This window comes from Lampetra fluviatilis, chromosome 54, assembly GCF_964198595.1.
Source record: "Lampetra fluviatilis chromosome 54, kcLamFluv1.1, whole genome shotgun sequence".
In the NCBI taxonomy this organism is placed as follows: domain Eukaryota; kingdom Metazoa; phylum Chordata; class Hyperoartia; order Petromyzontiformes; family Petromyzontidae; genus Lampetra; species Lampetra fluviatilis.
The window spans coordinates 1,374,842-1,388,190 of record NC_136328.1 but is presented as its reverse complement, the minus strand read 5'-3'; the positions used below and the strand labels follow the sequence as shown (position 1 = coordinate 1,388,190).

At 55.1% G+C, this 13,349-nt stretch overlaps 1 protein-coding gene across 1 annotated transcript; it reads left to right on the top strand.

Moving 5' to 3' along the window:
- Positions 1–401: 401 nt before the first annotated feature.
- GPAA1 (glycosylphosphatidylinositol anchor attachment 1) lies at positions 402–13,316 on the top strand. Its single transcript, XM_078879528.1, has 13 exons — positions 402–725; positions 1,964–2,073; positions 2,662–2,841; positions 3,416–3,527; positions 4,352–4,499; positions 5,541–5,642; positions 5,929–6,125; positions 6,464–6,660; positions 7,251–7,406; positions 8,007–8,079; positions 9,143–9,339; positions 9,652–9,822; positions 10,483–13,316. Exons 2-13 carry the CDS (start codon positions 2,000–2,002, stop codon positions 10,727–10,729), a joined length of 1,854 nt encoding a protein of 617 aa, XP_078735654.1. The 5' UTR covers positions 402–725; positions 1,964–1,999; the 3' UTR covers positions 10,730–13,316.
- The last annotated feature ends 33 nt before the right edge of the window (positions 13,317–13,349 follow it).

Genomic DNA, 13,349 nt, shown 5'->3' with positions numbered 1-13,349 from the left:
AGGTGGGTGGGGGGGTGTAGCTGAGAGGGGGTGTAGGTGGGGGGGGTGTAGGTGGGGGGTTAGAGGGGGGGTGTAGGTGATGATTTATTTATTTATTTTGCTGCTATAAATTTCCACATGACAAGCCACTTTGCTGATGCTATCATTTGTGGCCAGGTCGCTTATCAAAAACAAGTTCACACCTCAGTGGGCTTTGCCTGGCAGGACGGGGATGGTTTGGGTGTATTTGTTCACGTGTTTGGGTGATTTGTTTACCTTTCTTGTACTCCTAGCGTGTTTTTGTAACTGTATTGTTGTGACGTTCCTACCCACCCCTACTGGACAATCTGCGAAAAAGAGCTTTACAGCTTATCGGATTCCTCCAGTACACAGACTCCTCGACTTACGAACATCCCCCTTCACCCGGAACCTAAAGCGGCGACGGTCGCGGTTTCCCACGGAGCGCGTCCCCCGCGGAACCAACGGACGTCTTCGGTTGCCCCTGCAGAGCGCGCTGCTCGTGGCCTGCACCGCCACGCGGAGTCGCTCCCCCCGTCCCCTCGACGCCTGCCGCTGCGCTCCGACCGCCTCTATCTCTGCACGCGCGACAACAAACAACGGCCTCGTCCCTCTCATACAAATCCCGAGACATCGAGCGAGACTTGCCGCGGTCAATTGGGTTTCCCAGTCTGCTTAAGCGACCTCGCCCTGTCGCCGTCTCCCATTGGCCCGCAATCGAAGACGTCGTAAGTAACGCGCCACGCCATTGGTCCGATCGGTGTCGGCCATCGAACCTCCGCCAATGGGCGTCGCTCCCGTGCGAACGCGCTCTTATGCGAACTAGCAAATCCAGCGGCCATTCATTGCTTGAAGCGTTTTTTTTAGATTTCTACACTAAATTAAATAAATGTTGATGCTTTTTAAAGTCACATTTTTTTTTCTAAACCGTTCTAAATGTAGCATGATTTTCCCGTAACGCGACCTTCTAATATCCTGCGTGTTCACGTCACGTCAATACTCTTCCTCTAGCCAATTCAACTCGTCGTTTGTGCAACGCAGCAGCAGCAGCATTTGTACTTGCTAACATGCACGACCGGCCCCTGTCACAGTAACGTGGAATGTCCACCACCGTGGCTCGTGTCTACTGCGAGCGAGAAACGAGTGCCGCTCAAATCTTCGCTCACTCAGGAAGTCGCTCATTGATCCCGCTATGGCTGTTGCATTGATCATGATACATGGAGAGAGGGCTGCACATTTGTGATCGGTTCAACTTGACACAACAATGCACACGACGATGGCAAAAGCGTCCCGCAATGTGCCCGATCGTAGGTGTATGTCTGGACTTCCTTCGCACCGTACGTAGCTTCACGTAGATGGCATGGTAGGAGGTTCAGCAGGGTTGAGTCTCTGTTGTGGTATCCATGAGTGACCGCCAACCATGGGTACACATCATGCAGGGGGCAGTGCAACACCGTCAATGTGTTGTCCTGCACTTCGCGGTTCGAAGCGAGCTGCCGCCCCTGGTTAACACGGCGGGTGCGGTTTCAAGTTTCATTTAGTAGGTATAGCCCTGTGAGCCATTCGGCTCTTGAATCTTGTGCAACCGCAACAAACAAAACAACAAAACATGAACAAGAAAACATCGTAAAGTGAATATGTGACTAAGTGCAAACAGAAAATCCAAGAAAAGACAGCAAAATATTGCAGAAAAAGCACCGTACACCGCTGTGTGCAAAAATCCCAGTGGGATGCAAGTCAAACAACAACAACCACAAGATAACGTAGATTAAGGCCATCAGTCTAACTCTGTACTACAACAAACAAACATGACCAAACCGAAAAACTTTTCAAAAATCACCAAAATAAAGCCATAAAAGCAGTCCACGCCCTCTCCCTTGTGGACCCTAGAGATGCCGTGATTTTGGCGATATCCTTGCGGCTCAGGGATTTTGCACGAATCTTTGTCATTTGCCGTTTTCCCTAGACCTGGCGGAGAACGGCACGGAAGATCCGGGTCGCCATGGGTCTCCTGTCCGACCCAGTGACGAGGAAGAAGTTCGTGGGCCTGCTCCTCCGAAACAACACCAAGCTGTGGTGGGCAATGGCATCCGCGTAGAATCCCAGCAGTGTGGCCGTAGGCTGACGTTAGAACTGGGTTCTCTAGTTACTCGAGTAATCTATTACCCCGGCTGGCTATCCGCTCGTTTGCTCGCCTAGTCGGATAACGCGAAAGCAGTGGGAAAACATTCTCGCCTTTCTTCCCATGTGTGACGCTGGACGGGAGGTGATGCGCAGGGCTTAGTGACGTCAATGGCATCGTCGGCCGTGTCAGCGCTGGGCGTGGCTTGTGGGGGTTTTCAGCCTTCAGGTGGAAGGATGTGGGGGGCAGCCGCCATTTCTCAAGGGGCCCGAGTGATCGATTCAATTCCTGCTCACGGCCAACACCAGTGACGATCGCGGTACCTGGGCCTCCCCTAGGTTGACCTAGCCTAAAACGAGAACCTTGTGCGGTGTGTAAACATCGCCGCTGGAGAGACGGCCGTGGCGTGTCGTGTTTGTCCACCGACCCCCCTCGTGCGCCATGCCGGCCTTCATCGGTGCTCCTCGTGAACGCCACTTGCCCCGACAGTCCGTTAAAGGCTACGCGGGCGATCTTTGTATCTCTTTGCGCCCTCTCTACAGCGCACTGAGCTACGTGGCGGGCGTGGCGTGGTTCCTGGCGCTGGCGTACGAGCCGCTCAACGCGCGCACCTACGTCTCGGAGAACGCCCTGCTGCCCGGCCTGGTGGACGGCCACTACTCGGACGGCGGCGATGCCATCGCCATCGCCAGGGAGCTTGCGGCGCACAAGGCAGAGCGAGAGTGAGTGCACGCGCGGAGCGCACACACAGAGTGCACGCACGCAGCGTGCACACACAGAGCGCACGCACGGAGCGCACACGCGGAGTTTGTACGCCTGACTCTGACGAGTTAAGAGCGTGCCTTACTTACAATTTGAAGGTTATACGTTACGTGAAAATATGAGCAGTCTTTTTGTAATTACGGTAACTACGTGGTGTGCTACACACACTCGATGTTTACCTAGTAACAACAGCAGAGAGTGAAAGCTCTAAAAGCCAGGCTTATTGGGGTCAGTGCCAGGTTATGGGGAAACTATGGCATCCTCCAAATAATGTAATAAGTTGATACATTTATGCCGTTGTAAGATATGCCTTGGTACTCATTTTCATTTATTCTGAGTGCGACCATTCCAAATGTAGTTTGTTCAGGACTTTGCCGACTGCATCAATTGGACAAATAAAAGTAACCATGGTCTCATGCTGTCGAGCGAAGGTCTTAAGTGTACCGCTGCTCGCCAACAGCACTTGCCCCAACAGACTGTTAAGGCTACACGGCGGTGACCTTTGTCCTTTGGTGTCCGTCCGGGCGTTGGCAGCGGCATGCCGGTGGAGTGGCTGGTGCGTGCGTTGGAGCAGCGCGGGCTGGAGGTGCACACCCAGACCTTCTCCCGCGTGCTGCCCTTCCCGGACGAGCTGCGAGAGCGCTACGTACGTGAGAGCCGCGGTCTCGCCCCGCGCTCGCCGCCTGCACGGGGCGACGGGCCCGGCGATTTGGAATGCGTGATTGCATACAGAATCGGGAATTGTGAATATTTACGACACGCTGGAGGAATCCGATGAGCTACGATGCCCTTTGTCACAGGTGTACGGTCGGGTACGGGTAAGAACTTTACAATGACGAACGTTGCACAAAACACGATAGGAATGCAGAGTATCATACACGCACGTCGTGAAATCGGATTTCATCGATGGACTGTTGTTGTGAACGAGTGTTCGTCCGCGTGCGGTGTTTTCCAAAACGTGATTGCGATCGGTTGTTGATATGGTGGCGTGTCATCAGACTGAATGGACATGTATGTTATGTGTGTTGAACTTCTTTCATACCGTACGTAGCCAACCGTACTAATCGGAGGTGTGGGGGAAGGACAACAAGCTAAACATAAAAGGCAGTTTGAATGGAATAGAGTTTTCAATTTAGACATGCGTCGGACCACAAGGTGTGATTCCATGTTTTCAGACCCAGTGATTGGATGACATAATGCTAACAACAAAGTTGTAATCAGTGGAAATCGATTAAAAAATCTGTTCTGCCCTCCCACTTCCACCAAGTCTGCATGGACCAGCGCGATGAAGTATGGCCAATGCAGGTGGGGAGGCCTTCATGCAACGGTGCCCTGACAAAGTCCGAAGCGTTATTTTGCTTTGATCACGCAATACGACCGGGCCGAGCGTTTGCTTGGCCCGACCTCAAACGAGCGTCGTCGTCTGTCCGCGATTGCGCAATGCTTGACCCTCGCCCGTGCCCTTGGCAGATGGTGCGCGGCACCAACGTGTACGGCATCGTGCGGGCGCCACGCGCCGCCAGCACCGAGGCACTGGTGTTCACCGTCGCCTTCCAGCCCGGGGAGCACAACAACCAGGCGACGGGGCTCGCCCTGTCGCTCGCCGCCCACTTCCGCAGTACGCCGGCCGTGTCGGTGTCGCGGCCCACGCAGCTTCGGGGGCGGCTCCTAATGGCCGTGTCGGAGCGCTGAGACGCTCTCCATCTCTTTTCGTCGTCGGCCTGACGGCAGGCCTTTGTCTCAAACGCCACCGTCCCCCCCTCCCCCCGGTCCTGTCCGACCCAGAGCGCTGTTTTTCATTTTCCTGTGTGGGCCCCTTCGAGCCATCAAGCAGCGTGTAACGTCCCATGGCCTGTGTCTCTGGTTACATTTAAATTTCAAGCGTAGAAAGTTTCCAGTTCGAGCCTTGGTTGCTCGTAAAGTTTTGAAATAAATTATCGCCAGCCCATACTCTTCGCGTTGGTCAGCGCAGATTCATGAAGGACGGGGGCCCAGAATGATTTGTTCACATATCACTCTCGCCACTGATGTTATCCGTGGCCAGGAATCGAACTCCGGTTGCCGTGTTTGTAGCACAGTGGTGCTCACCACTACGCTTAGCAACTCCACCATCACAGTGCCTGCACTACAATGAGCGCTACTCTTACTTCTAACTTCTTAGACATCTCTGTCTCTCTCTCTTGCCTCTCTCCTGCGTTTCCCTGCCCTTTCAACTTTTTTGCCTTTTTCATTTAGTAAAGCTCAAGATGCGATTGCATTTGTACGCAAGTGCAGGGACTCCTCTACTTACGAACGAGTTAGGTTCCAGAGTTCAGTTCAATAGTCAAACTTTACTCCTGTCGATTCCAAACGCGTTGTACGGCGTGTCCACTAAACACGGGGAATGGCTTTAAAAGTTGTATAATCTCCTGTAGATGTAGAGGCCACTGGTTCTTCATGTTCTGCCGATGGAGATGTCACCAGCGCCATCTATTGCGCAGCAGTTGAATTTACGACTCTCGTTCTGAACAGGCAACTGGACATCCGGACAGATTGTTCGTGTCTCTGACAGTTCGTCAGTCGAATGTTCATAAGTAAAGGAGTCCCTGTGTGTTGAACTTCTTTCGCACCGTCCGTAGCTCAAGCGGTTCAAGAAGCCGTTTGTGTGCGTGCATCACAGGGCAGGTGTACTGGGCCAAGGACATCATCTTCCTCTTCAACGAACATGATCAGATTGGCATGCAGGCGTGGCTGGAGGCGTACCACGACACAAACCTCACCGGTAAGCGGTCAACTTGCATGCGCCACCCACCACCGCACGCTTAGCCCCATGCCAATGTAGGAGGCTCTCTTTGTGAGCAAATGTGGGGAAAATGATGTAGCTTCAGATGAACGAGTGTACCGACCATGCACGGGCCTGTGCCCACAAATAGTCGACATTATTCTGACGATGATAATATCAATGCAAGCCATGTGAATTTCGTCTCCGGAAACGCAGACCTGTGGTTGTGGTTGTTATTGTCGTCATCGTTTTATCGTCGTCGTCATTGTCATCGTCGTCATCGCAGGCATCTCATCGTCGGTGATGCGAGGCCGAGCGGGCTCCATCCAGGCGGCGCTCACGCTGGAGATGAGCAGCGATGTGCTCACGAGCCTTGACCTGCATCTGGAGGGCCTCAACGGGCAGCTGCCCAACCTGGACCTCGTCAACCTCGTCCACGTCATCTGCGGCAAGAAGGACATGCTGTGCACCATCCAGGGCCAGGTCAGCACGCTCTCCGCTCCGCTCCGCACCAGCGCCGACGTGACGTTTGAACAACGCCCGCGGCAGAGGCTCGCGCAGCGATGCCCAGCAGCAGCCCCGGTTAATACCCCGGGCTTACAATGCCCAGCAGCAGCTCCGGTTAATACCGCGGGCTTACAATGCCTAGCGGCAGCCCCAGTTAATACCGCGGGCTTACAATGTCTAGCGGTAGCCCCGGTTAATACTGCGGGCTTAGGAGGCCTAGCGGCAGCCGCGGTTAAACGCAAATCTCTTCACGTCTTCCTCCCCTCCCCCACACCCTCCCCTCTCTCTCCCCCCCCCCCCCCACTTGTGCGCAGCTGATGCACCAGGACGGCGAGTCGTGGGAGGGCTACGTGCAGAGCCTGCGCACCGTGATGCTCATGGCGCTCAACCAGGCCTCAAGCCGCCCCACGGGCGACCACAGCCTCTTCCTGCGCTACCGCATCGAGGCGCTGACGCTGCGCGGCATCAACAGCCTGCGCTCACGCAAGATCGGCGCCACCACGGTGGGCGGGTGCGTTGCTCGCCGCCGCCGGAGGACGGCCCCCGCGTCCGCCTCGTCGTCATGCCCTTTTCCACGTCCCCCCCACCCCCTTCGCCCTCCGAGCCATCGCCCGGGCTGAGTGTGGGCGGTGTGTATTGAACGCTTTCCCGCCGGCCAGCAGACATGGCGGTCTGTCTGCCCAGCTAGAAACGTGGGGCCACCATGGCTCCCGTCAAGGTGGTCTCCGGTAGGAACAAAACTAAAGTTGATAATAGTTTTTTTACCCTTCTATCTGGCAACAAAACTGACACCTTTTTTACAAGGAGTCATGTTTGCATAGACCACAATACCTGCAGCCATATTGCAAACAAAAAACATAACTCTGATAATGTATGCACTGTCCTTGAAGTTGATTGGTCCACACCCGAGACAGCTTTCCTTCGAGCCTAGTCTCACATGGGTTGGACCAGATGACGCCAAAAGTCGCACAACTCAAAGACAATGCACCATCAGAGTATGAGAGCTCGGGGTAAGCATTTACACCATTGGAACCTCATTTGCCAGAAGAAAAAATATGATAATTGTTTTTTTGTACTCACACTGCTGCTGATGTGTCGCAGGCTGCTGGAGGGCATCTTCCGCAGCCTCAACAATCTGCTCGAGCGCTTCCACCAGTCGTTCTTCTTCTACCTGCTGCCCTGCCTGCACCGCTACATCTCCATCGGGCACTACATGCCTGCCTTCGGCTTCATCATCCTCGCGCCCATGCTCAAGATATCCTGCGGCGAGAGAGAGAGAGAGGCCTCTCCGGACGGAGCGCGGTAGCGAAGGGATGTGGCCGTGTGGCTCCGGGGAGGGTCAGTAATAATAATAATAATCATGTCATGAAAAGAGAAATTTGAATCTCTCCCATCGGGTTACAGCGACTGCTCGTCAAGTTCCGCAACGCGGTTGGCAGAGATCCACCGGTCGCGAGCAGAGCCCGATCGGCGTTGGCGGAATGCATCCGTGGAACCCAGACATAAAATTGCACCGATTGGGGAGGTGGGAACTGTTGCTTTCCCATAAACTTTCCACTTACTCACGCGGACAATTCTGACGCGCGCGTTTCGCGAGCGGATTGGATCGACGACGCGTCACCGCATGCCCGCTACGAGGCCTTCGGGCAGCTAACGTGAGTTGGCGTCGCGTCGATTTCGACGCGCGGTTTTTCCCGCGTGGACGACGACGACGATGGCTATTGGCGGTTTTGTCGGCGGCTGGGGAAGGACATCGGAACATCTCGAGTGGGAGCGTAGGCGCGCGACGGCGGGTTGCGGCAACGCCTTCGCCGGGACGCGCGTCTTTATTTCCTTGACCCCCTCCCCTGGGCACATGGTGGAGCTGTGGATCCAGCTGGGACAGGAGGAGGAAGGGTCGAACGGGACGGCGCGGCGCGCCGAGCCGGCGGTAAGAACCCCACACCGGCATCGCAGCGGCACGCACGCCAACAAAGGGACACGTGGTGGGGGGTGAGGGTGGGCGTACCTGACGGTTGGCGTCTGGGTGGCTCGGAGGTCACCGTGGCAGCGCCGGCACCTCTTGAGACCCTGAGTTCGAATCTACGTCTCGGGTGCTCGTGGTTATTATACTTTACTTACCTTGCTTATCGTGTTTTTGTACTGTTTGTCGTTGTAACGTAGCTCATCGGATTCCTCCAGTACAATTAAATGTTCTGATGCTGGATTTTCAAGTGTTGCGAGCGGACGTTCCCAGTCCAGTCGGCATTGACTGCAATTGCATTTAAACCTTCGCCTTAAATTTGTGGCGAAGTATGCAAACATTGCCCACGTGACCAACGTGGTGTGGGGAGGCCCTCAATCAAGGATTGCGGGATGGGCCGCACACGTAACTCGTACGTACACAGATGTCCCGCACGAAAAGAGGTGATTACAATCGACTGTCTCGCCTAGTGAGCGAACACTCGCTGAACTATACACGCGCGCACACACACACGCTTGCATACACATGCACGCACATACACACCGCACATGCACAACACACACAATACGTACCCCATGCACGCACATACACCACACATACACACACCACACATACACACACCGCACATACATACATACATACACCACACATACACACACCGCACATACATACATCACACACACGCTGCACGCATGTACGTACATGACACACACACCACAAATACACCACACATACGCAACACATACACAACACATACCCCATCACGCACACACCACACATACACCATGCACACACATATACCACACACGCCACGCATGCACACACACCGCACATACATACACCACACACACGCTGAATGCATGGACGTACATGACACACACACCACACCACAAATACACCACACATACGCAACACATACACAACACATACCCCATCACTTACACACCACACATACACCATGCACGCACACCACACACACACACATGGCACATACGCCACACACACACACCGCACGCACTCCACACCCCAGGAGAGCCAGTCGGTGCTGCTGTTCCTGGCGGCCCCCATCACCATCTGCCACGCCACGGGCCTCGCGCTGCTCTACTTGCCCACGCTCGCTCAACACGAGGCGGCCGACTACTTCGGGGTGTCCGAGACGGAGGCCGTCACCTTCACCACGCTCGCCATTTACCTGGCCGGCATGGCCCTGCCCCACCAAACTCACCGGTACGCGTGACCTCGCGACGCGTCTCGGTTCTTCCGGCGCGCCACCGTGGCACGGCGCGGTTCAGGAGGCGCCCGCGTTGTTTTTCCACTGCGGGAAACCGTGCCGTGCCTTTGGCGTCGCGCGTCGCGAACGAGTCGAGAGGCGCGTCGGGGACGACGGGGGTGATGCCGTGTCCTCACGCACGCGCACGGACCGGCGTTCAGTAGCGCGGCGCGCTAACCGGTGCGAGCGCGAGGACCCACGCGGGAGTTTCACTTCTCTCTGCGTGATCCCTGCCACTGTTCGATCCCTGCCTCTGTGGGTAACCGCAGGGTTCTGCTGGGCTCGGGGACGCGCCGAGGCTGGATGACGCTCAAGTGCGTGACCCTGATGTACCTGTCGGTGCTGCTCGCCAGCATCGCGCTTATCAACTTCTCCCTGGGCTTCCTGCTCGCCGTCGCCATGGTGCCCATCGCCACCTTCATCACGCCGTCCCGTCGCTGGTTTGTTTACCACCCTCGGCGCTGGTGCTGTTTTGAGTAATTAACAGCTCCTCTGTTGTGTTCTCTGGTTGTACGCTGTATGAATGTTGTTGAACTTCTTTCCCCGTACGTAGCCAACCGTGTGAAATCGCATCAGCGGAATACAGCACAACCGCAAATCCAAGTTTTGCTTGGTTTCTGTAGCGTCTCCCTTTTGACCTTCCCTCTCTACCCCTTCTCCCGAGTCTCTCGCTCGCTCATCTACCCTGTCACACTCTCGGCCCCTCACCCTTTCGCTCGCTCACCCTCTCACCAGCTCACCCTGTCACACTCTCACTCGCTCACCCTCTCACCAGCTCACCCCCTCACCAGCTCATCCTCTCACCCTGTTGTCACCCTCTCACTCGCTCACCAGCTCACCCAGCTCACCCTCTCGCTATCTCACCCTGTCACCCTCTCACTCGCTCACCAGCTCACCCCCTCACCAGCTCACCCTCTCGCTATCTCACCCTGTCACTCGCTCACCAGCTCACCCTCTCACCCTGTTGTCACCCTCTCGCCTTCTCGCCCTCTCACCCTGTTGTCACCCTCTCACCAGATCACCCTCTCACCCTGTTGTCACCCTCTCACTAACACACCCTCTCACCCTCTCGCCTTGTCGCCCTCTCGCCGCCGTCTCAGGCTCCTGCAAGTGGCGCTCCTGCTGCTGGCGTCCCCGGCCGTGCTGCTGCTGGTGGCGCTGGCGCTCCGCTGGGAGCTGCTGGAGGTGCCGTGGCAGCCGCTGGACGCGTGGCTCGCGCTGCTGCAGGCCCTGGCCGAGGCGGTGCTGGACCACCAGCTGTACGGTGCCCTCGCGTTCCCCCTCGCCGCACTCGCCGTCTACCCCTGCTGGCTCATGCTGTGGAACGTGCTCTTCTGGACGTGCTGAGCTCGATCGCACTCATAGATCCCCCCCCCCCCTGGACCCCTGTCCCCCAGACCTCTCCCCCCCCCCCCCCCGAGTCCCCATCCCCCAGGTCCCCATGCACCCGTTGTTTTGTCAGAGCGCGCAGCGAGACGTGGAAATGCAATTTGCCAGGGTGGCGCAGTGGCGCAGACCTCTTCGATGCGCTAATATTGTGGTAAAGGAAAAGTTCTGGCGCTCGCAGTTGCTTGCACGACGCAGCTACCCCACCGCTGGCGCCAGGGCGCCCGCTGGGAGGTCGCACGTTCAAGAGCGCCGATGCTGGCAGCGTTGAGATCCGGGGTTCAAATCTATGTCTTGGCCGCCTGCGGTTTATAACAATAATAATGATGGTCAACTTGGGACGCGGCCCTTTGAAGAGAGAACAACTCGGGATGCGCGAGGATGCCCCAGGCGAGCGGGGAGGCGGCCACGCGCTGAGCCGGTGCCAACATTTGCCAAAGCTCTGCGGTCCTCTACATGTTAAGATGTCTTCAACCAATTAATGAGTGTTTTTGCATGTGGGAGCAAACGGGTGGCGTCCACGTTTCTTTCTGTACTGCCGTCTCCTGGCAAGCCACGGCACTGCACCTCCTGGACGCCCACGCAAAGGCAGTTTTGCAACACCAACCCTCGCTGCCTTCACAGCGCTGGATTGCAGGCGACATGCAGCGGCCTAGCCACCACCACCACCACCACTGCTGCCACCCGGCTAACATGGCAGCTGCAGCGTCGCGCGAGTTGATGGCCTCGTGCTCTCAGCCAGGTGGCCTGCGGCTGCGCGCACAACACCCGCCGTAAACGTCGAGGCTGTGACCCGACCGGGCCATGTGAGGAGTGAGGCCGCCACACAGGAACAGCGGAGGGTTGGGCGCGGGGGGGGTGAATAGGGCACACGGCTTTGCAAACTGTAAGTGAAGCGAATGTCGCCAAATACTCGACTGGAATGTCAATCGGCTGCGTTTGTGTGTCTGTGGAGAGCGGTGGCGTAGAGGTTAGTGCGCTGCGCTACGAACCCGGCGACCCGAGTTCGATTCCCGCTCACGGCCAACACCGGTGACAGTTATCTGAACCGGTCATGGGCCTCCCCTTAGGTTGACTCAGCCTCAAATGAGCATCAGGTGTGGTGTGTTAAAACACTAGCACTGGGGAGACAAAGGCGGCCGGCCGTGGTGCTGGCCACCCACCCCCTCTCGGGTGTGCCGTTCCAGGCTTCATAGGTGCTGCTCGATAACAGTACTTGCCCCAAGTCTGTTGCAGGCTATACGGGTGGGGGGTGATCTTTGTCTTTTGTGTGACCAACTTGAAAGAATGCTTGTGAATGACGGGCAGACTTAAGAATTAAGCTTTGATGTTTTTCTATCTACTAAGGTCCCATAAAAAGCCTAAAGTCCCATTTTTTTGTTCCGTTTATATTTCTGCTGAACGGTGGAGAGCTCCTTAAACGACGGTTGTGAATGGTAATGTGTCGGTGTTTTTGCACTGAAAGTTATACAATCTGAGAGTGATTTAGATTTACAAGGCGCCCTTTAAACGGTGTATCTCGGAGCGCCATGCATGTAAAGGAGGGAAATAATTGAAGTAACCCGGGAGAGAGAGACTACAGAGATGAGGTAGAAATTTTAATTCGGTAAGGCGCATTTTCCTCCGTAGATCCCAATTTGGTGTGTGCTGCAGACAGCAGGAAATAAAATACAGGGACTCATCTACTTACGATCGAGGTCTGTTCGTAAATCGATTTGTTCGTAAGTCCAACTTTCCTCCTGTCGATTCCAAACATGTTGTACCGACGGCATGCACAATAAACACGGAGAATGTCTTTAAAAGTTGTATAATCTGTAGATGTTGCCACTGGTTCTTCATGTTCTGCCGATGTAGATGCCACCACCGCCATCGATTGTGCGGCAGTTGAACTCACAACTCTCGATCCGAACAGGCAACTGGACATACGGACCAGGTTTGTTCGTATCTTTGAAAGTTCGTAAGTTGAATGTTCGTAAGTAGAGGAGTCCCTGCAATCATCTTGGATTGGATATCGAACAACCCCGCAGGGCAAACGGCGAGAGGTCAATTTAGAGAGGTGCGTTTTCAAGATAAGACTTCAATAAAAGTGACACCAATGACTCCGATAACCAAAGGCGAAGAAGAGTTCCACAGTCTGGGGAGCTGCGCTGCAAAAAAAAACAATCCCTCAACAGCTTCTTGAAACGGCCGGGCCTTGGCGGAGATTTCCCAAACGGAGTTGAATCCAGTTTGCCTTCATGCAGTCTGTGCATTGCAATGCAGAGGGGTGTTTTGTTATAAGTAAAATAACGTATTGTTTTTTCTCTCCAATCAAAAAAGTCACGTCTTTATAAGTAACGGGATAGGGATGAGGTGAAGGATTTTGAATAGTATCCGCATGTGCTGTGCGTTAACGTTGAGGGTTTGTGGGATGCAATGTGTGATGGGAAATCACATTGTGCCATCTACTGTACTGTATGTAATCATTCACGTCTTGCCCAGTGCATCTTACCAATGTGTACACTCACAAATTGAGAAATGTAGTAAATTAAACTTGCTGTCTGGTCTGCATTTCTGTGCCATCGTTTATTCATTTGCAAAA